The 27612-nt window shown below is 38.2% G+C and overlaps 1 protein-coding gene across 3 annotated transcripts in view; it reads right to left on the bottom strand.

The window, feature by feature from the left end:
- LIN9 (lin-9 DREAM MuvB core complex component) overlaps positions 1-16494 on the bottom strand; it is a 29818-nt gene extending 13324 nt beyond the window's left edge. The window contains exons 1-6 of one of the 3 annotated variants that reach the window (XM_009894279.1): positions 16458-16494; positions 15331-15425; positions 11141-11245; positions 9056-9189; positions 5931-6056; positions 966-1123 (exon numbers count right to left, since the gene is read on the bottom strand). In XM_009894279.1, coding sequence (XP_009892581.1) covers positions 966-1123; positions 5931-6056; positions 9056-9189; positions 11141-11245; positions 15331-15333 — 526 coding nt within the window. In that variant the 5' untranslated portion in view covers positions 15334-15425; positions 16458-16494. Of the gene's footprint in view, positions 1-965; positions 1124-5930; positions 6057-9055; positions 9190-11130; positions 11246-15330; positions 15426-16457 lie in introns of all 3 variants that reach the window. The other 2 variants (XM_009894278.1, XM_009894280.1) reach the window with 2 other exon arrangements.
- Between the last annotated feature and the right edge of the window lie 11118 nt (positions 16495-27612).

Below are 27612 nucleotides of genomic sequence, written 5' to 3'. Positions count from 1 at the left end.
TTAAAAAAACCTAAACCCAGAAAAAGAATAGTATGCAATAGAAATACTAGCCAAATTTTTGTCAAATTTATCTTTGCAAGTCAAGTATTTCTCACATCTAATCCTTAGCACTACGCTTATGTCTAAATAAAACACTATTTAATATCTAATCCCTTCTGACTGACAGATTTTGCAGGCAAAAGTCAATTTCCAGATGACTTTGCATACCTTTTCTCTTTGATCGCTTCCACTGATGACTGCATATATAGCAAGAGACAATGAGGAACGCAGTTCAAGGATACAGCTCTAGGAGCGTGAAGAGAGGCAGTGTAGTACATGCCTGCTCTCCAGCAAGAATTAAGGGCAGTGTTGCTGAAGAATGCAAAAGGCAATGAACAGTAGTGGCTTGAGTGGGAGATACCATGCTTAAGTGAAAGGCATCTGCATCATGAACAGACAGGATGGAGGAATTCAAGTTTTTGCAAAATTAGACAAAACTTGTGGAATTTTTTTAACTATATCCCTTCCTTGTTTATGTGTAAGTTTTTCCAGTAAGGCAATGTCATGTTTAGTACACACATCCAACTCCACTGCAATATCAATTCTATCTTTCTTTCAAAACAGATATTTTTGTATTTATTGAAAAATAAAGCTCAAGTTTTATATTAGGTTAGATTTTAAACTTTCAGACATTTTGATTTAAGTGTCTCTCTCTACAAAATTTGTTAGATAAACTAGACATTAAAAAAATCTACAATTTGAACAGCAGAAATAATAAAACATACTAAGTTTGTACCTCAAAACCATATCACTGTTTTAAAAATACTAGCTAATCTTCACAAACACCTTCTCAATAAGCTAAAAATAAAAACATACAATTTTTAATGTTTTACATTTATTTTAACCGTGTGCACTAAGTATATTATGGTTTACTAAAATCTTTGCAAAAAACGTCACCGATTTTTTGCTTGTTTTCAAGAAGTTACCTGTAACTTTTGTTCCTATTACAAGCGGTAATGGAATTTCTTCTGGAAGATCTTTGAACTGTGAAATATCTGCAACTTTCCGCTGCTGCAAAAGTCTTATTTTCTGCCGTTTCTGTTTTAACGCTGATCTCTCTTCCTCAAAGAACGCAGAGGAACACCTATAATACAATTAGGTATAACTATACTTAAATTCAGCACTGAAAACATACATATGTGAAGACACATCAAATAAATAGGCATAGTTTGCAAATCAGTGAGGAAAAACGAAAAAGCTTGGGATGAAGTGTTCAAAAGGGTTTCACTGAGCGGATTTAGACAGCCTCACTCCCCAGAATTATCACTCCGAAAATAACAGTTTATTTAAAAACAATACTCAGGAATGCTAGCTGTTGCATTAGTATATCAGAAGAGTACAACTTCTTAGGACTTTTTCTGCTTATAGGGATCCACCTGGTGTCACAACAAAGCTAAAGCAGGTCCCACAATCCAGTCTATTCTGAATACCAGTTCAATGCGTACAAGGAGGACTTACTGCGAGTTCCCTGGCTGCCATCACTTAGTGATACATAGTAGATCCCTTTCACATGTGCTCATTAGCTCAATTAAACTAACCTAGTATGAAAGGGCAACAGACTCTGAACATAAAAGGGCACTTCTCTGTCTCATCTCCTTGCATCTGTGCAGAGAACAACTCAGACGCAAAATCTCTCCTATGCACGTGAATTGTTCTGAGATTGATCATAGTAAAAGTACAAATTTGTTTGAACTTGGACTACTGTGTAAAATCAGATAATCTCTTCCCCCATTTTCTGTATGTGTGTCTTAAAACATAATTTAAAAGATGGAAGACTTACACCCGAGGCCCTTACTTGGTTTTATTCATTTTCACTTTTAACCTACTGAATAGGCATGATGCATGAGGGAGATACTGAAAGCATAAAGACATTAAGGACTCGATCCTATCTCTCATTTCTTATTAAAAAAGTTTTATCATTCTTGTGTCAATGAAAGAAGTAATTTAAAAAAAAAAAAGAGTACAGATGCTATTGTAGGTCTGCTTAATTGCAGAAGCAGTTATTTATCAAATAATTTACTACTTTTGTTAATTGCTTTACTGCAGTCAAATGCAATTTAAACATTTTCCCTGGAACTCATACAGTTATATATTGATCACTGATCAATAAAAAGTCCTATTTTATGAGGTTATTTTAGAAGACACTGACAACTCCTCTGCTGGTTCCCCCTTCTACACTGCAAATTATTTTCTGTTTTAAATACCTTCCAAGATCTTCCTCAGTACTGAGCAGTCAGTTCCTATTTCCAAGTCTACTTCTACTACTTTCTTATTATATGCCGAAATAAACCATCTTACATTTTCTTCTGTGTATCCCTTACTTGGAGAGTTCCACAAAGTCACCTCACTGTTCTCCAAAATTTCTCTTCCTTGCAATGTGTATGAGAAGATTGTAAGAACTAAGCTGTCAGGATGCTGAGACCACTTTCTTTCATACTGACCAGCACTTTCACGCTCATTTGTCTGTACGCATACATCATTTGCCTTTTATCTTATGCATGGTTTCTAAGTTAAATGGGGCATATGTACACAGTGTGTACAGTGTTAACACAATGAGATCTTAGTCCTAAGCAAGACATCATTAAAAAAAATAATTAAAAAAACGAATGAACAGGAACGAACTGAAGCTGTGATGTACTTCTGTCAGGTACGTGCAATAACGCACTGCACTGAAGGTTCCTTTACTAGGCTTTCCAATCACTACCACTGCAAAAGTCATCACTGGTCTTTGTACAGTTTCAAAACTGTGTTGTAGATTGAGCAACTGTAGGTGCAGGTCCCGCTCACCAGTGTTTACCTGGAGTTGTGTACTGCCTAATGATCCTCATTAGGAATCCAAAATATCTGAAAAGGCACACGGCAGAGAGAGAGAGTGATGGTGGCTGGGAGACTTACGCAAAGCTTATTTGGATAGTCTCATTTAAAGATGCTATTTGCTTCATATATACTACTGGGGAGGAACAAGCATGAAATAATGCTTGTCATGGACTGTGAATATGAAGCAGCAAAATGCAGGTCAGAGTTTTTCCATTCCATTGAGGAGAACAGAGTGACGAGACAAACAAACAAGGCAATACAGACTCTAATATTGGTCCTAATCATGTCCAGGGTCTTGCATCAGGAACATCAGATACCGCCTGATGTTCTTTGATCTGTGCTTCTAGAAATATAAATTCAAATGCTGATATACTAATCACCAACCTTGGAGGACCCTACAACAGCAACTACTGTTTTACTGCTAGCTCAGATCTTCTTACAAAATCTCTGTTCCAAATGCTGTAGGTCATGGATGTAGAAAGTATTTGCAATATATTTCTGGCTTCTGTTAAAGGAAATCTCCAACCCCATGTCCCCCAAACGTATTTAATAAAGGTTATCCCATCTTTTTGTGATTCCTATGCAAAAATGAAGATTAAAACCATGGTACGGATCACATTGCAACCTCAGTTTTCTGTAGAGATGTTCAACCTCTTAAAACATTCTTCTCAGTTTCTATGTTGGTCATAAGAATTTGAACTAACAGAGGAATCATCACCATCATATAGTGGCAGGACAAGCATATCTGAGCTTAATTCATATCCATTGCTATTTCACAACCCCAATTAAGTTTATACAGAGTACACAAGACTAACTATTACCTCTTCCTTTTCTTGGAGCATATCTTTTCCCACAGTATACCGGAATCTTACAAGTTTTGCAGGCTCCCATGAAGAATACTGTTGTGCCAATCAACCACACTGTTGATGGTGTGATAGGACATTTAAAGTAGCAGCAGACATAAGACAATATTACAATATATTTAAAACAAAAGTAAAAAAAAGATGACAACCATGTGCACAGCTATCACACAGAGACACTATTATCCTCTGCCATCAACACTGTGGATGCAAAATGTCTTATTTTTTTCCTTCCCTCATGGGAAGATATCAGTATTAACATGGTATTTAGCTTCCTTGCATATCATGAGTACAGACAGAAGAAATTTCTAACAGAATAGCAATATAAAAGAAAAACCACTTTGCTCTAGAGGTAGATGAAAATTGTCTTGAAAAAGCATTAAAATGATTTAGAATAATTCAAAATCTTTTAGAACTAAGACCAAAGACCGTTCTGGACATCTTGACAGAGACTACCTTATAAATACTTTTAAAAAAATTATTAAAGAAATGAAAAGCAAATAGGAATGCTTATTTTACGTTGGTAAAAAGCAAGTACTCGTAAAGTTTTGGTTAGCAAACAAAACAAAACTCTACATTCAGTGAAATACTTGTACTTCAGAATTCCGATAAAAAACCCTTCCTGTCCATTTAGACCTGTGGTTCCTCAAGCATAAGTCTCTTTTTTAAAAAAACTAACTGTATGATAGTTTAGCAAAAAACCCCCAAAAAACAAAAAAACCCCACCCCACACGAAACAAACACCCCTACCCCCTCCCCCCAAAAAAAAAGGAGGGGGGAGGAAATTTTATCAGTGGTCCACCAGACTGCTGAATGAGGCAAGCTGATCTTTTATAGTGGTATCCACTTTTGGCAAAAGTCAAATGAATAAGTGATGATTTAACCTCCAAATACACCATTTCCCTGTCAGTGGGAAGCATGATGATACAGGAAGGAAAAGCTATCTCAGGTAAGCTCAAACGATATGAACACCTTTCCAAAAGGAACTATTTTTAAGCTGGCTCTGCTGCCTTCCCTTGACTGGCAATTTTCAATCGTGTAAAGTTGTTTATAGCTACAGGAGATGGAATAGCCTCCATCCGACAAAATATAATCTGAGTACAGTGATCTATGAAATGGATTCAGTGCTTTAGTGTTTGTATTTTCATAAGTAAACCAGTCTCTTATTTCTGCAACACTACTTACATATTTTACTCCTGATCTTACACAATGGATGGTCTTACACAATGGATCTTACAGGATGGTTGAGTTTGGAAGGGACGTCTGGAGGTCAACTGCTCCAACCCCTCCAGCTGAGTCACCTACAGGAGGCTGACCAGGACCACGTCCAGGTGGCCTTTGAGTGTCTCTAAGGATGGAGATTCTACCACCTCTCTGGGGAACCTGTGTCAGTGCTCAGTCACCCTCACAGTAAAAATAAGCGTTTCCTTATGTTAAAACAGAAGCTCCTGGGTTTCAGCTTGTGCCCATTGCCTCTTGTCCTCCCTCCAGACAACACCAAAAAAAGCCTCGCTTCATCTTCTCTACACCTTCCCTTCAGATATTTATACACAGAGATGAGATCCTCCCCGAGCCTTCTCTTCTCTAGGCTAAATTGTATAGCTCCTGTGAAGAGGCTGAACTGAATCAGTGGGATTAAGAACACAGAGAAAAAACTAGGGCCTTCATTAAAGTCTGGCTTCTTCTTTACAATGTACAATATTTTATGGGTGACTTTCTCCTCTCTCTGTTTTGGCAGCCAAGTCAGGAAAAATTGAGGATCTATAAAACAGTTTAAAAAATAATAAAATAAATGAGATTAAAATGTGCAGTTGTTTTCCCCATGAAGAGTTAGTTATAACCAGAAAAAAAAACTTAATGAAAAAATGGCCTGTCTTGCATGCCAGGCAGCACAGAAGATACAGTAACAATTTCAACATACCCTAGCTTGAACACTCAGTTATCTAATGTGGGAAGAGAACATTTCAAGTATAGGCTCATGAGGACTACATGGACTGGACACACGTATATAAGAAACAGGGTGTGTGTGGGAGCAGAGTGTGCGCTCAGAGAACACCTTTTCCATAAAATGTTTTGTTTTTTTTTTTTACTCTCAGCTGTTATTTTGCTTTACTACCAACACACAAAATTATTTTAGAAGGAACAATTCCAGTAACATCAAAACTATGTGTAGTTATTAGTTCAAAAGAAAGAAACTAAAAAAAAAAAAATTACCTCCGTGGTTTTCCCATTAATCGTCTGATTTTCCCCCACTCCACTCTTGTCAATTTTCTGGTTTTCAAATTTGGAAAAGATTCTTTCAGGCATACACAGAAGTCATTATCTCCTTCAAATAGTGGTCTGTTGAAACACAATTGGTCCTCTGTTAACTACACTTAGTAAACTTCTGTCACAAAATTCCAAAAAACATCCATCACAAGAAATGGAAACAAACAAATTTGAAATACAATAATACAAAGAAATTTGAAAACAAACAAAAAAAAGAGTATAAATTAGTCATGTAAACAAGCCACTCCTATTGAAAAGACAAATTTAACCTGAAATACATTCAACTGAAAACAAAGACAGAAAGTTTCCAGGACTGTGCAAAAATGTTCCTCTATCTTATTACTACAGGGAAATACATGTATTCATCCTGCTTTGCAATGTATATAAAGGCACCAAATGAAACTTCAGGGAAGGCAGTGCAGTGTCATGAGGATACTCCAACACACTGAAGGAAACGGAGAAGTATTGAAAATAAAGGAAGGGACAATGTGATACTGAGAAACACAAAGACAGTACCATTGTCATAAATTCATTCAATTATAACCCAGATACTCAACAGAAGTATACAGGACATTGAGGCAACTTGTTATTCTCTACAGCTATACAGGTGAGACTTTTCTTGTATCATACCACGACTCCATGATGAAGCAGAGGATCAGTATTATAGATGTGACAGTTCAGAGAACCTACCTACACAACTTATGAATTTCTCTTTGATGCTATGACCTGTCTGTATCTCTATGTTTTATGACTGCCTTTTACTTTGTAGTACCACATGCTTCTTGGGCTGAAGAGACAAGGGAGCAGCAATGGCTCTGCCCGTCTAATAGCAGGTTAATCATTAAAGACTCTGTGCAACTGAAATAGAACTCACCTGGTGAGAACAAAAGAATAACTGCATCCTAGATAAAGCCACTTTCCTCCATTCTCTGCAGGGTGCTGGGGTTTAGAGGGGAATATCCCCAAGCACAGAACAAAGAGGATCTTGGAAGCAACACCACTTTCAAGGGAGTGTGCAGGGTGGTGGGAAAGAGAAAAGGAGCATGGAGATAAGAAGACTCAGGCAAGAATGGAAGAGAATATTTTTGCAGTAGATGGATCTACAGCTGTGGCATGAAGTGAAAAGGAAGCCACAAAGAATCCTCAATGAGGCTCAGGAAACAGACAAGGAAGAGTATAAAAGCTTTATTTTATCCAGATTTACTGTAGCTAATGTAAGATATCTGTGTAAAGAACAACTGGGTTTTTTTTTTTGGAGAAAGAGAATCTGTATTTGATTGTTTTTACTATCACTTGTCCCTAAGCAGGCAACCTGTAAACACAGAGCATCCACAAGATTGGAAGCTCTGGGAAATGGTATAAGCAAGCTACAGCTGCATCTGGTTCTGAGGGGCCTATGATCACTGTCGTAAGTAGTTCTTTAGAAGTCTCCGAGTGTCAGAAGTCGATGGGATTTTACAGAAAACTGTCCTTTGCAGCAGCATAGAGAGAATCCAACTGAAACAGCTTCAATAATCTGATAACGACAGATGATAGTTGTAGAGATTAAAATATTTCAAAAACTTACAGTAGACATGGCATTTAAATTGATGATGTCAATTTCAGATGAGACAATTGAATTAAGATATTTTGAGACTTGTACAGTGAGCCATATTTTGAGTTGACAGTTAGCTCTATGCTTCAAACTTTTTAAAGCTTCTCATTAAGCCTTGATTGTATCACTCAAAACAACATACATCAAAGTTTTTCTTCCAAAGATATGCAGTTTCTTAGTAAATATCTTAACATGACCATCTCTTACTAGCATTAGATAGATTGATAACTAGCAAAGAGGTTTTCAGAACTACCTGCTAAACTCAAATTCTAGTCTACTGATAGACATAGTTCCACAGACAATTATTTAAGAATAAACCAAACATTTTTAGACTGTTGTAAAAATCATAATTATAAATGTCACACATTAAAATGACTACTAGGAATAAGTAGGGTTTAGGTTCTCTGTTTTTTGGGGGTTTTTTTGTTTTTGTTTTTTGGTTTTTTTCCTTCAAATAAGGGAGGGGTGTGTGGGAAGCATGTAAAGACTACTTCTTTCAAAGTAATTAAATCTAACTAAAATGGACGTGTAATTTTTCTACTTGTGACGAACAGATCCTAAAAGGTTTTCTGTTGCTATGACTGCCTTCTCAGTTAGGGAAAACAGCCACAGCAATCGTGATTAAAACAGGAAGGAAAAACAGTAATTATTTTGTTATGAATAGATTGTGGAAAAAGAATGCTTGTTAATTCTGAAGCCATTCTTTGGAATATTAAATACTAGTGTTTCATCTATTAGTCAATCAGTGTAGATTTTAAGATTCCATTAATCAATAATGATTTTTACATTGAAGAATTTTTAGTTTTTCATGAATAGGGACTAAATTAAAATGGTTCTTTTAAACAATTCACAGCACCTTGCTAGAGGCGTTAAGAAAACAAGCGCCAAAGACTGAGGCACAAATTGCAAAAACAGTCTAGGAGATAGATTAGGAGATCCAAGAAGGACACTGATATCGAGACAACAGCCAAATAGTCACAACCCAGAGCTCTGTTAATGATCACAATAAAAACAGGATGATGGGGAAGAAATATTCGAAATCAACATTTACACCTTTTAGGAAAGCAGCACCTTATGAAGCAGCAGTCTCCTTCCCATCCCCCATGAGTAACGTGAATCCAGAGGTTCAAAAAAGTCTAAGTGTTCCGATAACTTAATGTTTTTAGCGTCTTAAGCATGATATATAAAATCTTGTATCTGATAGAGGCAGAGGTGATTAAAAAAAAAATAAATAAAAATCCATGAAGGAAGGCTTTCCATAGAAGACTACCCAAGGAACTACCCAAGTAGATTGCTAATTATAAAAAAAAAAGAAAAAAAAACCACAACAAAAACACAACAATGAAATAATTTTCAATAACTAATACTTTAAGAGTAAACTTTAGACTATCTAGCCAATATGTGGAAATTCGAACCTCAATTTCAGAAAATAACTTGTTTCTATACTAATAAAGAGAATTATATAAACCAAACATACTTATCTATATTTGAATAGAACCATTCGTATATGCACCACTTGTGAGCTTTGGGAAGTTTGAGCAGGTTACGAAGCCGTAAACCAATCTTCTGTGATACTTTCTTGTCTGGTGTTGGCATTGTTGTATTAAACTTCTACATAATAAAATAAAAGAAACAGTTAAACACAGTCTACCATTTGAATAATTAATCAATAATTAATTGATTAAAATAATTAATTCAAATTATTTTTCTTGATAAAATGTCACACATTAATAAATGTGAGGTTTTAATTGCACGTACTGTTTCATGACAATTTTTTTGTTGCAGATCTATAATAATCCTTACTGTGTTATATCAGCAATGCAATCAAACATAAGAGATGGCAAACTTTAGCAAGATCAATACAACAAGTTATCTTTATACGAAGGTCTTCTAACAGAAACATTTTCCAACACTGAAACTACATTATTGGTAGCAACAGCATGGCACTAAAGTACACACAGACTTCAAAAGCTTGAGGTATCACTGAACATTGTCTCAAGCGAGCATACGTGATGTTGTGGCTCAGGTGCCAGCAAAACCAACTGCCTCCTTTGCACTAGTGCTTCTACTCTTGCTAACTCTTCTTAAACTGAGGATGAAGCTAGCACAGGAACGCAATACAGGCAAAGCTTTGAGCAGAGTGTTTGCTTTTCAGAAAACTGCAAGAGAAACTAGCATGGACATAAGCAATCAAGTTTTAACTACGTTTGAAAGCTATTTTATAAATCACAGAAAAGACACCGTCTTAGATTGCATGCATGATACATAGACCTGCATTTAAACGAGACCATAGAAAAATAATTCCATATTTTTCTTCCAGGGATGGCTGTCTTAACTGACAGAAATAAAAACTCATTTGCAAAAAAAAAACCCAACAGCTTTTTGAGAATATTAGTTTAACTGGGTCCCCATGGCATGATCAATTGTTATCCTTCCCCAAATGCTCAAAAGTATTTTGACCTTTAGTAGCAGCAATAATAGGACAAAGCATAAGGTAGGCACCTTGCTGGCTCCTGCTGCACTTACTTAACCCCTACCTTCAAGATACAGGTCCCACTGGAACTCCATGAAACAAAGCCTAGCAGGACAGCAAGATCTGTGAGCTACAGCATCTGCAGTCCCTCACAAATGTTCATCTAGCAATCACTGAACCTCCTGAACCAGATATTTATGTACAAACCAACTGGGCTTAGAGCATTATCCAGGCATTTTTACTGTTAAGAAATCATGGTAATGAATAGAGAGAAATGTCATGGTCCTCATGCCTGACAAAACGGACCCAGCAAAATGACAACCCCTAACTCTTCCCCATTCGACACAGCAGTTCATAAGGCAAGTAAGACCAGTATTCAAATAGTACTTTTTTCAGTGTGTCAAATTCAGGCTCATAAGGCGATGGTACAGAGAAGTGATTTGGATGACAAAGGTACTAGAGAGCCAATTCTTTAAGACTAAGAGATGTCGCCCTGTCTAACACAGCAAATAAAGGTTAAGAGAAACTACAGCTGCTCTTTTGTGCGATATCAAGGAGTAGACAGTCGAGTGGAGGAGTAGAAAAACAAGCTGTTTGAATTGGAGGACACTATCATTACAGAATCAAGAAGGTATAGATGGCCATGAATACACTTAGGCTACAAATCTAGAGCAAGTTCCTAACTGTTGGAATACGTTAAGTTCTACAGCTGCCTTCTAAATGATGTAGACAATGCAAGAAACCTAGTCAGTTTTTAACTGAAGCTGGATAAATTTATGCAGACTACAGGATATGATTGTTTGCAGGAGCAAGATGGGCAATTAGTCTGGAATCCTTTCTAGCTCTGTATGCTTATGTCCAGGATCAAAAAGAAAAGGTATTCCCATAAACAAACTGAGGAACCCAATTGTGATGAATAAAAATATAAAACTGTTTTGGATTGTGGCTTACTCCTAGCAACAGCTTTCCTCACAAGAATATTTATAAACTGATAATGCAACTTGAAAAGCAAATGCATTCTAATTTGCAACTAATACAGATAGGACTTGTTCCCCTTTTTGGTCAAAATATCTGCATACATGTAGGTACCTGTGGAACCATCGCAACCTTCTGATTTCTTTTGGGTGACCTTGTGTTTATTTGTCTGTCATCTTCTTCACAGAAGAGCCGACTCCGTTTTGAATTTCTGAAGGGCTGCATGTATCAAAATTAAGAATGAATTACAAGAAAAAAAATAAATCTGATTTCTCCGTTCATGCACAGAATTCACAGTGAGAGAAATGGAATGCCTTTTCTCTTGTCACCTATTGGTTTTAAGGCACATGGTACGCAGTAAATAGTGCCTCCTAGCAGTTAGAGAGCTAAGGGCTGAGAGTAGAGAAGAAGGAATTTAAGACTCCAGGCTTTCCAGTGCTAACTATAACCCATTACTATACTACTGGCCCAGTTCCACGGAAGTATTTAGAACCTAACTCCCACTTGTTTCCAGAGGAGTTAGGTGTCTAAACACTTGTGTATCTAAGCTTAAAATAGTCCTTGCTTTGGTTATAAGCGCCTGTTAAATCATTTGTTCTGAATTTTGGGTCAAAAAAAGTTTATTCAAACAGTGTATTTGTTTTGGTATGCTCTCAGTAAAAACATTAGCTGGTGTCCTGGTTTGAGGTAAAACAGAATATAATTTTTTTGCAAGGATTTCTTATATGTCAAATAAAGCATTGTGGGTTTGTTGTTTTTGTAACTCGTCGAAAGTGCCTATACTGCAAAATGCTAAGAAGCTGAAGTCCAAAGAAACTAAAGCTTGAATAAGTGATGTGAAAATATCAGAAAAGAGAAGACTTTAGAATTTATGCTAACTAAAATTTACTCATGTGCTAAGATGTTATAGCTCAAAGAGAATTAGAAAGCGGATTGAAAACAAGAAAACATATTGCAGATACGTGTCATGAAAAAAATAATTCATTTAGTTATTCCTCAGTATTTTACCCTATGACAAAAAATCTGTGCTTTCAATGAGGACAAGAGTAACCTATGACTGGCTGTTATGCTGAAAGCAAGCAGCTTTTCCTTCCATGAAGACTTTGTGGCCCAGCACAGGAGCCAGCCGCAACTGAAATGTGTCTCCTTTGCAGAACCCCAAGACTGCACCCTGTAGCGTTCCTCGTACTTCAAACTATTTATAAAAGTGATGAGTAAAGGCAGGACAAATGTAGATTTCACTTCTTTCAGTACAGATGGTAAGAGCGCTACAAATGGATATAGGTATGGAATCTGTAACACCCACAATGTGAAGAATACTGATGATAAAGATAGACCCTTAGTAGAAGTCAGAAACAAAATAAATCAACAAAGTGAAATAAAACTTCACTAATAGGCATTTACACTTAAGAAAGACTCATAGAATAGCTGAGGTTGGCAGGGACCTCTGGAGATCATCTAGGGCAACCCCCCTGCACAAGCAGGTTGTCCAGGACTATGTCCAGTCAGCTTTTGAAAATCTCCACAGACGGAGACTCCACAATGCTCTGAGCAACCTGTTCCACTGTTCAATCACCCTTACAGTAAAAAAAAAAAAAGCAATAATTTCAAAAATTCTTATATTTAAACAAAAAGTCTTGTATTTCAGTTTGTGTCCATTGCCTCTTGTCCCATCACAAGTATCTGCTCAAAAAAAAGATATTCTCTATTAAATTAATTAGTGGTAGCAAAAAATCTGTCTGTCCCATGCCATGAGAACAGCTGGAGCTTTCCCAGGGAAATGTGCTGTTCTCACTCTAAATTATATATATTTTATAAATATAACTACACAGGTGCATTTAAGTAACAGTAGTGCCCTGTATGTGCTAGATACCTAAGCACATTCAGCACACAGAGGAAAACATCCATTCCTTGTAGATGTTACAAAACAGAAAAAAGTGACACACACTGAACAGAGGAACTACATATCGGGAAGGTAACCAAATGGTGCCCACATCATATTAACACAGTAATTAATTTATCATATTAATTGTTATGGATGTTGTTTTTCTCTCTTCACATCTTCCAATTCACTAAACCTTAAGAACAATGTTAAATTTCAATTATGTCTTTATGTTCCTTTTCAACATCTCTGCCACCCTTGACAAACCATCGCCCTAAAAAAGAAAGGTCACAACTATTCTAACTTTTGACCAAGAAAACAAATCCACAATCCTGTTCCAACAATAAAAACTCTTACATCACAGAACTCCAGGACTTTTTAACTATAGCATTCTGCCTACAGGATGGAGAGTCAGGTCCCCATTGAATATTTGCAATTATATTTTCAGTCTTGACATTTGAGATCCTAATTCCAGAACAACATTTTTCTCCCAAACGTCTATATTGCTCTTTGTGATTTTATGACACTATACCAGATGAAAAGCATGTGCCAACACAGGAACACAAATGCTAAAACAATCTAGACAGTATTTAAGGGTTCCTTCGACCTTATGCTAAAGCTATGATCCAGATCAAGAGAACTGTTTTACAACCCTTGACAGAAGTAGCCGAATTCTATTCCAAGGAACTATCCAAAATGATAAGAGTGTTTCATCAGTCTGGATTGTCAGTGCCTCACATGAGAATAAAGTAACAAGCATCGCAAAGAGGTAGCAGCCACGTTAGCTAAATAGGTCAGGCATTTTTGGAAAGATTTTTCAACTAACAGTACAACATATCTGCAAAATTTCCAGTGTTCAGGGAACCCAAATTAGTACAGAAGACTACATCACATCTCAGCAACATGGGCCACTGCTAACACACCAGACTATCCACTGATCTTTCTTTCCGCTTTCTACAGAATACTGAGCTACATTCAAAGTTTGACTCCTTATTTTTAATACCTACAGTCAGCATACGTAAAAATTGACAAAAGTTTTTGTACAAATGTTTTGGTAAGTGACTTCAGTTCTTTAGCACATGTGATCTTCTAAGTTCCCAGTAAGGCTTGTTTCTGTGAGCAGATGAGCACTCCTGGGGAACAGCTGAAAACCAGGACATGAACTCCTGCAGTAATTAAGGGCCATCACAAAGTTCTGGTCACTGTCTGAGCTGCATTTTGTAAACCTTATGTTCTCTAGCATAAACATATAACAACAGGTATCTAGCATAAACATATAGCAACATATATCTCTATCTGCATGAATCCTACCAAAATAAATATCTTCCCTGTGTAAGTTTCTCTCTACAGGGAGAAGATCACAGAACAAGCTCCATATGACAGATGTTGGTCACATCACTTAATGCACTACTGGATGCTGCTCAGATATTTTGATCATGTGCAGAGCAAGGAACTGTGATAGTTTTTAAACATGTCTCCCTTCCAATAAACAAACAGTTCACAAAAAAGTAATGATTTGAATAAAAGACAGGTGATAGCTGGCAAGTTGGTCACAATTACTGTAGAAGGCGGCGGCGGCAGCAGAAGGGTATGGGAGAAAGATCTGCCTAGCAATTGAGACAGTATTTCATATACTGTCCAGGGTGCAGTAAAAAGAGCACACAGTATTACAGATGTAGACAAATAAGGCACTGGGTGCAATACAGCTGGTGGCAAAACCAAACCAAAATCATACAATTCAGTAAGGTAGACGAGGTTACGAATAGTCAAGAAAAGCTTGAATGTGATACAATGGGGAAAGAAACAAAAATGGAGTATTTCAAAAAGAGAGAGGGAAATGGTCAACCCAAACACATCCCCTTGGAGGATGCAGGCTCTTTATCTTTCATTCCCCCACCCCAAGGTTGTTCTTTAACAAAGGGTCTCCTATGAGACCTCTCAGAATGCTACACCACATCTCACTGACGTTCCTTTGGTTTTATTAAAACCTGCCCCCAAAAGGCACAGTGATGGAAGTGCATTATGACATTTTCCCTGCCTTTTCTTTATGCATCAGTTCTCAGCCATAATTAGTAGTGAGATATTTCATGAGATAAAACAAATGGTTGATCAGAAATGGCGATTCCTAAGTTCAAGGTGGTAGATATAGTACAAACATTTCACACAGCACTTGCTTTACAAAAAAGAGAGAAAATGATTACGAGCTATCTTGAACAAAGTCAGCAATTTAATTTGTTTGATTATTCATTTATAAGATATGTTTTCATCTCATATTGAAACTGTGCAGACTGCTCGTAAAGGGGACAGTTTAACATTTGGAAATTATGAAACTATACATCTTAGCCAAATTCCTTGATCCTTAAATTTCATTCACTTTATGGTATTTTACCAATCCTGAAGTTGTCTTTTTATTGCTTCTTACCATTTCCACTGCAGAACCAGCATTCTTGCTTTTCCAAATGGGTGTTTTCTGCAGAGAATTATACTTTTCATTCCACGAACTGGATAAACTTCCCTCTGTTGTGAGGAAATCATGTCATTAACATACATATATGTATGTTTTAACATAACTACTATCCAAAAGCTAGTGTAACATCATCAACTACTAATATATTTTTGTCACTTCCAACACCTTCTCTGGATTAAACTACAAATGGATTTTAGATTTCAATATTTTTATTAAATTGTTCTGAACACTAATTAAAAAGAATTTTAAAGAGATTTTCAGTACATGGAGAAACATGAACAAAATATTTTTTACTCCTGAAAACATTTAGATTTCTTGAAACCTCCTTTGCTGGAATCAGTTACTTCCACTGCCAGGCTGACACACATCTAGACAGCTGTCCTGTGGCTGTAACTGAAACCTGGAGAAGGTAAAACTCTACAAGACCTGGCCTCCTCCTGGTTCTAAAAAATTATTAAGTGGGTGCAGATCAACAAGTAAGTCAAATTTTATTGAAACGAACCTATATTACAACATATTCAACAGACCACGTCTTCTTTCTTGTGTAATAGAAGCCTTGTAATATATAAAGAAACTTCTATGGTTGGGCAGATTATAAGTATCCAAAATTTGTATGAAAGTTCATGAAGACAATTTCAAAGAAAAAAGATATAAGAAACAGATTTTGATTTAATCCAAAACTTGCTGACAGAAAACACAGTGAGATTGTGAAATTCCTTCCTATTGTAAATTTTGTCACATGTACAGGTCTCACTAAGAATCCTTCTCCTAGCTCATCCTCAAGAGAGGAAAGATTACCTCAATCTTCTCATCAAACCTGATGCCTAGGCAGTACTTAGGAAGAAAAAACTCATTTCAGGAATTTCACCCAGAAGAGCAGTGTCTAAATATACCACAACATATGTAGTTTCAACCACCAAGGATTATTAGTCTATACAAGTAACAAATATCCACAATAAAACTGATTATACTTCAACCAAAAAATCTTATTCAGTGTTATTTTCTTGAACTTTTTGAAGCCAGAAACTAAGTACACCTGAGGGTCAGATTGGGTACAAGTAAATAAAACATTAATTTCTTACCTTTCAAGCTCACAAGTGCTTTTGCTGAAGAACCTGCAATATATCAAAAAGTCCACATCAATCATAAGTTATTTCAAACCATACAACCTATGCACAGTCTACTCATTCTTAATTGATTCTCAGGCAGGAAGTGGAACTTAATATTAAATCTTTCACAGCTGTGTGAGTGAACCCAGTGCGCCCTCCATGGCACTAAGTATAGCGCTATATGTTTATTACCCAAAAAATCCTGAAAGCATATTCATGTTTTGGGGTTTTTTCCCTTTAGTTTCATATCTACAAAACAGCTTCAGATACCTACCACTTTCGTTTAACACAGCAAATTCTGAACAAGTTTTATGTCCAAACTACATACTTCCACGTGGCTGCTTGTTTGATGCAGTGGCAAATATATTATACAACTGAGAAGGAAACTGTACTGAATGCTGCTTCTTCTTTTTTTTAATTATTGTTTCTATCAGTTATAAATTCTTCAATGTCAAAAAATTTCCATGAAAGCTGTCATTTATGCTCTCTAAACTTGGTTCACAAGTATGGAGATGGATAGTTAGTTGCCCCCTGGCGGAACCTCCTTATTCAGAAAGGCTGCAGATGCAGATATTATAAATGTAGACAGAATCCTTGGTTTGCTTGAACAGTTCAAGCAGTGTAACGCATCCATCAAAATTTCACTGCTTCCCTTCTACTGCATCTGTAGATGACCAGAAAGGGCAAAACTGGGCCTGATTATGGCCTTCATACTCTGGAATTTTCAAATGTCTCTCTAAGAATAAGCTGTTTGAAGCAACTACTTTAGCAGAGGGGAAAGACATTTCTGCATGACAACGCTTCCACAGATTCATGCTTTTCTCTCAAATCAACTTTACCTTTTCAGTTATGTTCCAGTGTTGCAACCATTCCATCGTGCATTGCATTCTCTTCTCCCCCTCACTTTCCCCACTCCCTCCTTCAGCTTCTCTTTGGAACTGCTGTTCCAAGAACACCTCTGACTCCAAAAGTCTGGAAATTCCTTTTCCTGTGGCTGCCCTGTATCTAGGTACTAACTTCACAGTGGCAGAGATCCTTGCCTCTAAGAGAATACATTCCAGGAAATATCATAAAGCCAGAAAATGAATTGTTGTCCCTTTCCAGGGGAACAGAGCATTTTGGTTTGGGGTGGACTGTTGAAGAGAATACAGGTGCAGCAATGGCAAACCAACCCCTACATTCCTTATTTTTTCCATCATATTATTTTGTTTGCTGCCATCTTATTAGGCCACATGTTAAAAAAAAGTTCAATAAGAAAAGAAAAAGGAAAGAAAGTTTCTGTTCTTTTAAAAACAAATTTTAAAAAAAGTTTAAGATATGAAATGGAACTAGTTTTAACTCATTCGTGGTTTAGAGGGCCTCCATCCCAGTATCTCCCAAGTTGTTAAACTCTAACAGATAACACATATGGGATTACATATCAAAAACAAGGTGACAAACCTGGGCTATACTGTTGCCCTTCTCGCACATTTTCTTTCTGAGATACCACCTTTGCCAGGTTGGAGACCTAACAGCGAATGGTACAGGAACATGCTTCTATGATGATCTGATTCACAGTCAACTGAGTTCTTGTAACTAAATTGCACGCTAAAGGTATCACAGGATACCTTTTTTTTTTTTTTCTTATTTCATACTAATAATCAGATACTGTACACCGTACTTGCATAAATACCCTGCTATCAACCAAGAACGCAGTCCTGAACAGTAACAGTAAGAACACTGAAGAACTACCGTCCCCCCATATTATCATAAGAGATGGTGGGAAATGTGTGCAGGGATTAATAAGTATATGCAGTTTAAGAACATGGGGAAAGTAGACACCATTGTGGATGGAGAGGCAAAAGCGGGGTCATCAGGACTATCAAATGGAGCAGATGCTGGCTTTTCAGAATGCGTCACTATTGTGAAAGATCTCAGGCACTTCATCTGTAAGACCGAACACACACTCATTCTCCTCTATTTCTGACCATCCTGCTCATATGAATCAAGTTCAATCAATTCAGTCAAGGGTGGGTATGTCAACAATGGAAATGAAACAACCCAGCAAGAGGTTGCAAAGCTTTATATGGGGATTGGTGTAAATCTCATAGCTGAAGTGCCCGAGATCCTTTGCTAACTGTCAAATTCAGATGCTTCACCTGTAAAACTGATGATGGGTCAGCAGAGCAAGGCATTAGACGACTGGCATCAGAAACAACAGGGAGAGAAGTAACAGACAGCAGAATGTTACTACATTACCTTCTAGCTTTATAAGATTACCACTCCAAAACAGCATTAGTTGCAAAGAACTTTTCCACGCGGGATAGTTAATCTTCAACAGATGCATGCTAGAATAAGGCTGCTCATTTGTTTTTGCTTAACCTGCAACTAAGGTGATGTAACCGGAAACGGGCATCTTTATTTAGGAATACAAGTGTCCAAATAAGAAATTCCTGATCTAGGCAAGTTCACAGTTGAACTAAACTACTTTAATGTAACAAGTTGCAGAAAGTTATTAACACTGACACTTTCATAGCTTAAAGCATTAGAATACACGTAGGATATCAAAATGACAATGGAAATGTCCATAAGCTTAATTGTACCTTAAAGGCAACAATACATGGGTTTTCTTCTCAAGTTCTTCTATATTGATTTTAGGGGCTACCTGCAACACCACCAAACTTCAAGGAACACGGTGCATCTCCCTACTTTTTCCATTTAGTTTGGCAGTACTGTACATAATACCAGGGCCACAAAACCAGAAACTAGGGTGGTCTTCTAAGCAATAACACATTACAATAAAAAACAACCAACATTTAATAAGATAAAAACATTTCAGAAACTACAAAACCTGCAAAATGATTGGACTAGAGTAAGTTTATTTAAACTATCCAAACTTTTAGTTAAAATAATTATTAGATTTATAATATCCCAGCCTCACATTAAATGCCAGTAATTTTGTGTACTCCTGTTCCGAATAACAAATACATAATTATAGGCAGTCTTTTTAACCAGCATTTTAATTATAAACATAGAGATTAAAGTAGAATATACACATATGGTTGAATGTAAATACCTATTATGACAATGACACAGGTTTCACTTCTACCAACATCAAACACTTAAAAAACAGATGGGTGGAAAAGAAGAAATAAGGCCTATGCATCATTTAGGGTATTACCACCAAAAGCAGGGAGGTGACTTTCTTAATACTAATAGCAAAGAAAACCTCAACCTAGGGAGGAAATACAGGCAGCTCACCACAGCAGCGGCTCAGGAATTAGGCGGCCTGCTTTCAGTAGCCTACACTGGCATACTATTCCAGTGCAAACTGTACGATTGGCTTAGTCCTGTCTTAGCATCCTATTGAGTATTGCTTTGCATATGTTGTTAGTAACTTAATTACTTGAACACAGTGTTCACACTTGACTAAGTTTGAAAAATGAGGGAAAGAATCAGAACAGAGCTAGGCGAAAGATTTGAAGATCTAAAAACGTGCCTTATTGTGCGAAAATCAAGACACTCCAATCTTGTTCTTCCCAAAAAAGGTCAAGATCTGCACTGATCACAAGTATCTACAAGGGGAGATAAGTTAGACAGTAAATAGCTCTGCAGCCTTTTTTTTACAAGGCAAGGCATAACTAGATCCATTTGTCAGAAAATGACATTGGATACGTTCAGGTTAGCAATGAAGGCAAAGTTTAACAGATTTTATGTAGCTATACTAGGAAAGGGCATGCCGAGCTCCCTATCATTCAAAATCTTTAAACCAAGTTTACATCTATTTTTAAAGAGAAAACTGTAGCTAAAAAGGAAGCATGGAATTGATGCAGAGAAATTCCAAACACAAGTATCCTAGCAGGCTTAATGAAGAATGTAAGACGATTATAATGGCCTTTTCTGGCCCTAAAAAAAAAAAAAATAAAAAAATCTGTAAAGTATGTGCACCACAGATGTGCAGTAAAAATAACTGTGTGCTAGATGAGGAGGCATTTAATAGTAAGATAACAGGAAGCTCATTAGTAACTAAGAGTCAGGAATAGGTGTATTTATGTGTTTTATAACACTTGCAAGAAGTGACTTTCAGGAAGTCCATGTAAAACCAAATTAAAAAAAAAAAAAAATCAACATTAAAAGAACCTCAAGTCTGCCAAGTCTATCACGATAAGGGCCCTGATGTTTTCACGCTAGGCTAGCTAGGAACCCCACAGGCTTCAGCAGCTGCCGGCGCCGGTCTGGTGGATGGACAGCTCCCCGGGCCCTGAACCGCCGCTCTCCCTACGCCGGCAGCCACCAGGAATCGCTCCTCTAGCCCCAACCTCCTTCTCCCAGCACAAGGGAGCACATATAGGGGATTACCGTGAAGAGAATCTAAAAAACCTCCTCTAACCGTTCTGCAAGCACTACGAACAGACTTACAAAAGAACTCTGATGGTTTGCCCTTCAAAAAGTATTTCTGATACGCTTTGAGGTATGGGAAAAAAGCAAGAACGTTTTTCCTTTTCAAAAATTAAAGTTGGATTTCAGTTTAAAAACAAGCATCGATTCCCTCCCCCTATTTGAAAATACCATAACTGAACAAAAGCTGTGGAGTCTGCCTGCAAAATAATACAGGCAATTGTGGATGCCCTGATGTATATTTTCAGTACTAACATGAAGCAAAGCAGTTTAAATACAGCTTCTCAACAGCTGATCTTAAAACTTAAAACAGAAACACATTACATTTGTGAAAGTGTTTTCAATTTTTCTCATAATGAATTTGTAACAGATGATTACAATTTTGAAAATAAAGGTTACAAGTAACGTTCCATAGTTACTGATTTTACTAATGTGTGGGCACAAAGGGGCATATCTAAATCATATCGCAAATTCTAGGATCCAGATAAGCAATTACATCATGGAAAACCTTTCTTCTCTAGATCGTTACACTATTTTGTCTAAATTCTGCACAGGTGAGCAGTTATTTTAACATTGGTTGGATGACTACCTCAAAAACCTATGTCGCCACACTACACCGCCAGCACTAAAAATGGTGTGACAGAGGAAACTCATGGAGAAGAAGGGAAAATCTCAAGCGTTTATTATAGATTGAGTCATTAACCCTCTGAGAGATCATTCATCTACACAAGCACGGCACAAGTTGTTTCAGCAGAGAAAGCATCTCAAATGATTGGACACTAAAAGGATAGCTTATTCAGGAACGCTTAGAAAGTAAAAAGCATGCATCAGAGGAAGAAGTGGCTTTGCGTAGCTTTTAAGCTCCTCCAAAACTTTGGGCTTTTTGAAGAGGTAAATAAATAAATAAACAAACAGTAACTTTTCTCTCCAAGCATGAATCAGTATTTCCCTCATGTTATGAGCCCACTAATAAACTGACATTTGTGTATTTCGAAATCCTAATTTAACTACTGGATGGAAGTCAGTTTTTCAACCATGTGAACCCTTTTACAGGACTTCTGCAGATAATAACCGCAATACCAAAACCCTCTTTTTCAAACACTGTGCTCTCACGATGGACAATACGCTGATACCATGGTAACATACGATTTTCCAGGTATGCAGCACAAACAATCCCAAAATTATTTGTGCGGGTACTATTTAGCAGCCACAGAGCTAACCTTGAGCCTTCTCTCAAATGCCATATTCTCATAAAGTTCTGCTGATTTTTTGCCTCAAATGTCTACAGCAGAGTGGTGCTAGGCTCACAGCGCCTTGGGACCGAAAAATGAAAGTGGCAAGGGGTGTGCCACATCCCTCCTCCGGCCATCCAGGAAAGCATCAGAGCAGAGGAACTGGCTGTGCAGGGGCAGGGTGCCTGTGAACCACAGCATAAGGTTGTGCTGGAGGTAAAGACAATGATTTCTGCATGAATTGCCACCCTCATGCTGCAGCCTCTATCTGTGAGATAAAAGGCCATGCAGAATGATCCTCATCCCCCTTCCCTTCTTCTGCCTTTCCTAAAACACAAGCCCATAGATACAGTACCAGCTATGTCTACCAATATACGACATTCGGCAATTAGAATCATAGAATGGTTTAGGTTGGAAGGGACCTTGAAGATCATTGAGTTCCAACCCCCCTCCCACTAGACCAGGTTGTGCAAAGCCCCATCCAGCCTGGCCTTGAACACCTCCAGGGATGGGGCCTCAACAACTTCCCTGGGCAACCTGTTCCAGTGCCTCACCACCCTTAAAGTGAAAAATTTCATCCTAATATCTAATCTAAATCTACTTTCTTCCAGTTTGAAGCCATTCCCCCTTGTCCTATCGCTACATGCCCTAGTAAAAAGTCCTTCCCCAGCTCCCCTCTATGCCCCCTTTAGGTACTGGAAGGCCACAATAAGATCTCCCCAGAGCCGCCTCTTCTCCAGGCTGAACAGCCCCAACTCTCTCAGCCTCTCCTCAGAGGAGAGGTGCTCCAGCCCTTGGATCATCTTTGTGGCTCTCCTCTGGACCCACTCCAACAGGTCCATGTCTTTCTTATGTTGGGGGCTCCAGAGCCGGATGCAGTACTCCAAGTGGGGTCTCACCAGAGTAGAGTAGAGGGGGAGAATCCCCTCCCTCGACCTGCTGGCCATGCTTCTTCTGATGCAGCCCAGGCTAAGGTTGGCTTTCTGGGCTGCGATCGCGCGTTGCCGGCTCATGTTTTATATACTACTGTTTTCAGTACTTGTGCTGTAAAAGATTAACATTTTGACACCCATCACTACTACAGTCTGGCTTCCTTCTCTGGTTCACTTGCCACTTGTTGGTGTTTGTCTACACACAACACAGAAACACTGCGCTCCGCAGCAGCTCAGTGGTTTACTCCTGGCGGTGGCCCTGTGCTGATAATCATTTAGTTAGTTAAGCATGCTTTCACTTCTGTCAAAAATGGCATCTCGCTCTCACTTTTACAGAGCTGATTCCAGGCATCCTCCTCATTCAGACTCACTTGTACAAAAGAACGCACCAAGATGCAGCTTTGCCCGTGCTGTTGCCTCTACCAGGACAAGGAAAGTCTTCCAGTCACATTTGCACGTTGTCAGTTTTATCGAAGTCTCACCTCAGCTTTACCGTGCGTACTTTACAACTGAGTAACCCACAATTAAGATTGCTATGACTAGTAACAAGAGTCAGGACAGCATTATGTACACTCCAAGACAATCAACTGTTTTCCTCTGCTGAGACAGAGAGATAGCCATCTGGTTTGGAGCAGGAAAACTGCCCACCACTTACCTCCACTGCAAAATTACCAGGAGGTAAGGGGAGGGGAAATGCATTGACTAAAATTACTCACTTATTGGGCACCAACCCAACAGTCTGCAGAAACAAATTTTGTCTCCAAAATATAAATCCAATTATTAGTATTGGAAGTACTTCTGCAACTGGGACTTCTGCAATTCTGGAATTTTTCAGCTAGAGGATTTACCAACAGAATTGTTCCCTCTTCACAGAACTTTGCACCACCTCAGGTTACTATATCCCTCTCCCCGGCAACACTAGTAAGAAAGCGCCTCAACTACAAGAAATGCATGTAAACTTACACACTGCCATCTTCTTCATTTTTTAGGTTGTCAGTGTGAACTCTCTTATCCATTTCAAAAGGACAGAATGTCAGCTTTAGAAAAGAATGGAACAATAGTAACTTTAGCAGATAAAAGAATATTATTATGAGAAACAGCTACGTGCATAACATTTATTTCCCTCTTGGGTTAAGGATATTCAGTGCCCAATTGCACTACAGAACTTGCCAGAGGGCAAACAGGTGCTATCAGAATACTCTGGGACAAATTCCACTTAATCAGATTTCCAATTTGAAAGTGAAACTGCATAGTTCTTACCACACTGCAAAATTTCAGTTTTCTTGTCACCGAGTACGCTGTATTTACTTGTAATTCTTTTTAGGTGAAAAATCAGTTGTGGTCTACTACTTTACTATAAAATATGCTGGAGAAAATTCACAGGGATTATACACAGATCTGACAATCTGGTAGTCGTGAACTATTCTAACTTTTTTAGGAACTTATTTTTATACCACTATGGAAGAAGCCAAAAACAATTTTGCAATGGTTACTGTTATTATCCCTTAAAAAAATCAAGTTACAGACTGAAAGCCACACGAAGTCAGTGTTAAATCAGTCAGGACTAAGTTTATATCTTCATTTTAAGTACAGGACTGGAAATGAAAGAACTGTGTGCGGCAATAATTACAGTGTAATTTAAAAACATCCAGTTCACCAAAACTGGAAAGAATAGGAATGGAAGCACAAACCAAACCCTCTTTGAAACTTTCACATTTCTAGTAGTTCACCAACACTAGAGAAAAAATGAAGCTCCCTCTCCATTTGATGGCAAAGTCAGCACAGGAGAAGCCTATTACCTCCACAAATATATACGCACAGTGTCTGTTTCACCTGCCAAGAACATACCATAACAATGACTGCTGGCAAGGGTCTGCACTATAGCACAATCCTGGGTGAAACTGAGTGATGCTCTCTACTCTCATATCTGTTACAGGTGAAGTAACAGACCTGTCAAATCTTCCTGATGCCACTGTAGGCAATGTAAAGGTGTCAAAGAGACAAAAAATTTATTTTTCATACTTTACATTAACTTCTTGAAACACATGGTGCCTTCTCTAGAAGATGGGTAAGGCAAAAGCAGGAACAGTAACTTGAACACTGTCCATTCTAGTGAAGAGGGAAAGTAGATCCAATAAGCAATAAAATACTGCTAATTATTAATTATGGTTGTCTTGTTGGTCCACGACTTATATTAATCAGATTCTAGTATGGTACAGCGTACATGACTGAACTGTACCAAATTGAGAGTGTCAGTTCTATTATTAATTTACAATGACCCTTCATAAATCTGTTTGGTTAAAACAATGACACTGGCCATGTAGGGATATTAACCATTTTTTCTCGACAGTTGTTGGAGTTGTAACGGAGATCCACACATCGTAGTCTGAAGAAATATTTTGAGTCACTTGTCTTTGAGAATCTTCTGATACAGAATAGTTGGTATGTTCGTGAACTTGCATAGTGATGCACAAAACAGTGTCACCAAAAATGTAAGTCTACCCTGTTGTATGTACATTTATTGAAACTACCAAATGCCTAGTTTTAGCTTGGCATGTATTTACAGTTTCATTGAAAGTTTTACAATACTTCATGTAAGCCCAGTTCTGCTAGAGTTGTATACAGAACAACAACAGATAGTAAGTGACAGACTCTGAAAGACATGTAAAGCTTCCTGGATGCCCCAAAAGGGTTTTTTTTAAAGCAACAGTCAGAATAACTTTGAGAAAGAAATGGTTATTAGTCTATATATTTCCTAAACTGCTGAATAATTCCATGACTACTCAGAGTAATTTTCTGTAAGGACTTAAAACCACTAAACGGAAACAATTATAAATATTCAACTACATTGTGACTACTGTCAATACCATCTACAAGGCTACAGGATCAAGCCATCAAGGAGAAGCCCCCTTCCCTCTGCATTCTGATCAAGTGAACGACAATGGATTCCACACACAGATCAATACAACAAAATCACAGTGGAAAAATAATCAAATTGTTTTTCCCCTCAGAAGAATAAAGCCGATAGTATCTACAGATAGTAGAGGGGCATTTCTCTACGAGGTCTTACCCTACTGCATAAGTCACTTCCAACAAGAGACATCTCTCTCCAGAAAGCTCTTGTGAATTTACAGATGCATATTCACACATTACCTTTTCCTTACCAAAATAACTCTAAATAACCACATTGAATTCGTAGAACCAATAGTTATGTACAAGTAGCACCTGCAAGTATCTGTATGCGTGACTTAGGCCTGTATGTAGTTGTGTATGTATGTTCTATCTAAGCAACGCCTTCACACCGGCTTGGTTCTTTCCACCTTGTTCATTAAGTCCACCTTGTGCACCATCTCTGTGACAAAAGCCTCCTCAGCCTTCCAAATTGCCTCACACAAAATCCACCCTTTCCTCTGTCATCCTCTGGATCTCCTTCACTTATACGCTGTCTTCAGCGGGGAGTGCCAGAACTTAAAATACAACAATGATTATGAGAGCATACGATAGATATCAGTTGTTGATTTCATGCTGTTCTCTGTTCTGTGGTTTCTCAGACTGAGGATCACTACTGCTGCTTAGTGTATCACTAGAAACAAAAGGGTAATAGAGTAAAGGAAAGACAGTAATACAGAAAGAGCTAAAACCATTACTTTTTAAGAAAAATACATATCCTCCAGTTCAGCTTAGAGCTCCATTCAGCTGCTGCTGGTTATCAAGGAATCCTTGCTTTTTTTCTTTCAGCAAGCAGCTTAGGTGTCTTGTGCCACATGGTCACAATTAATCTAGAATCCACAGCACACAGAAACTGTCCCACCAATTACTTCCAACGCTGCTGAAGAGCACAAAGAAAGCACATAAGAACATGACCAATTTCTCCTTTATGTGCCCTATCGCCCTTCACATTTTCTCTTTCTAGTAGACCAGCACCTTCAATTATTCACTTGTAAAACTTAGTCTTGCTAAATTCTATTGCATTCTTTGTAAGAAGACATACCATGGTAGCACATAGACACATTTTACATTAAATAACGTCCTCTTCTATAACACTAAGGTACCTTGTGCATGAGTCCATACATACAGCAACATGTGCATCTTTCTCATCTACCCCTAAGTTTTTACCTAATCCTCGTGTGCATTGAAAACAACATTCACACAAACCCTATGTAGACATACAGGTCTGTATGTATGCAAGCATCTATTTCCATACTGTCATCCTATACAGCTAGCTTTCACATACCGACACACAATGCAGGGTCTTTGAGCTCTTCCCTCTGCATTTATCAGTGCCCCCTAGATGCAATGTGCATGCCCTAGCCCCCCTAGTCCTTCAGAGATGTTCACGCCTTACACAACACACGCTACGAGCACGTAAGTCCTCCTTCACCCCTAGGACGACAGAAGGGATAGGAGCACTGGGCTACTCACCCCTTCCCCGGGGCAGGACGCTCCTTCCCCCGCACTGCCCTCACCCCCGCAGGCAGGGCAGGCTGTCAGGTGCGCCCCGAACACTCACTCACGCCCTCCCCTCCCCGCCCGGCTCCCGGTTCCCGCGCCCCGGCCCCACACCCAGCCCGCCCGGCAGGTGACGCC

This window comes from Charadrius vociferus, unplaced genomic scaffold (genome assembly GCF_000708025.1).
Source record: "Charadrius vociferus isolate BGI_N301 unplaced genomic scaffold, ASM70802v2 scaffold261, whole genome shotgun sequence".
Taxonomy (NCBI): domain Eukaryota; kingdom Metazoa; phylum Chordata; class Aves; order Charadriiformes; family Charadriidae; genus Charadrius; species Charadrius vociferus.
This window is presented reverse-complemented; position numbering and strand designations above follow the sequence as displayed.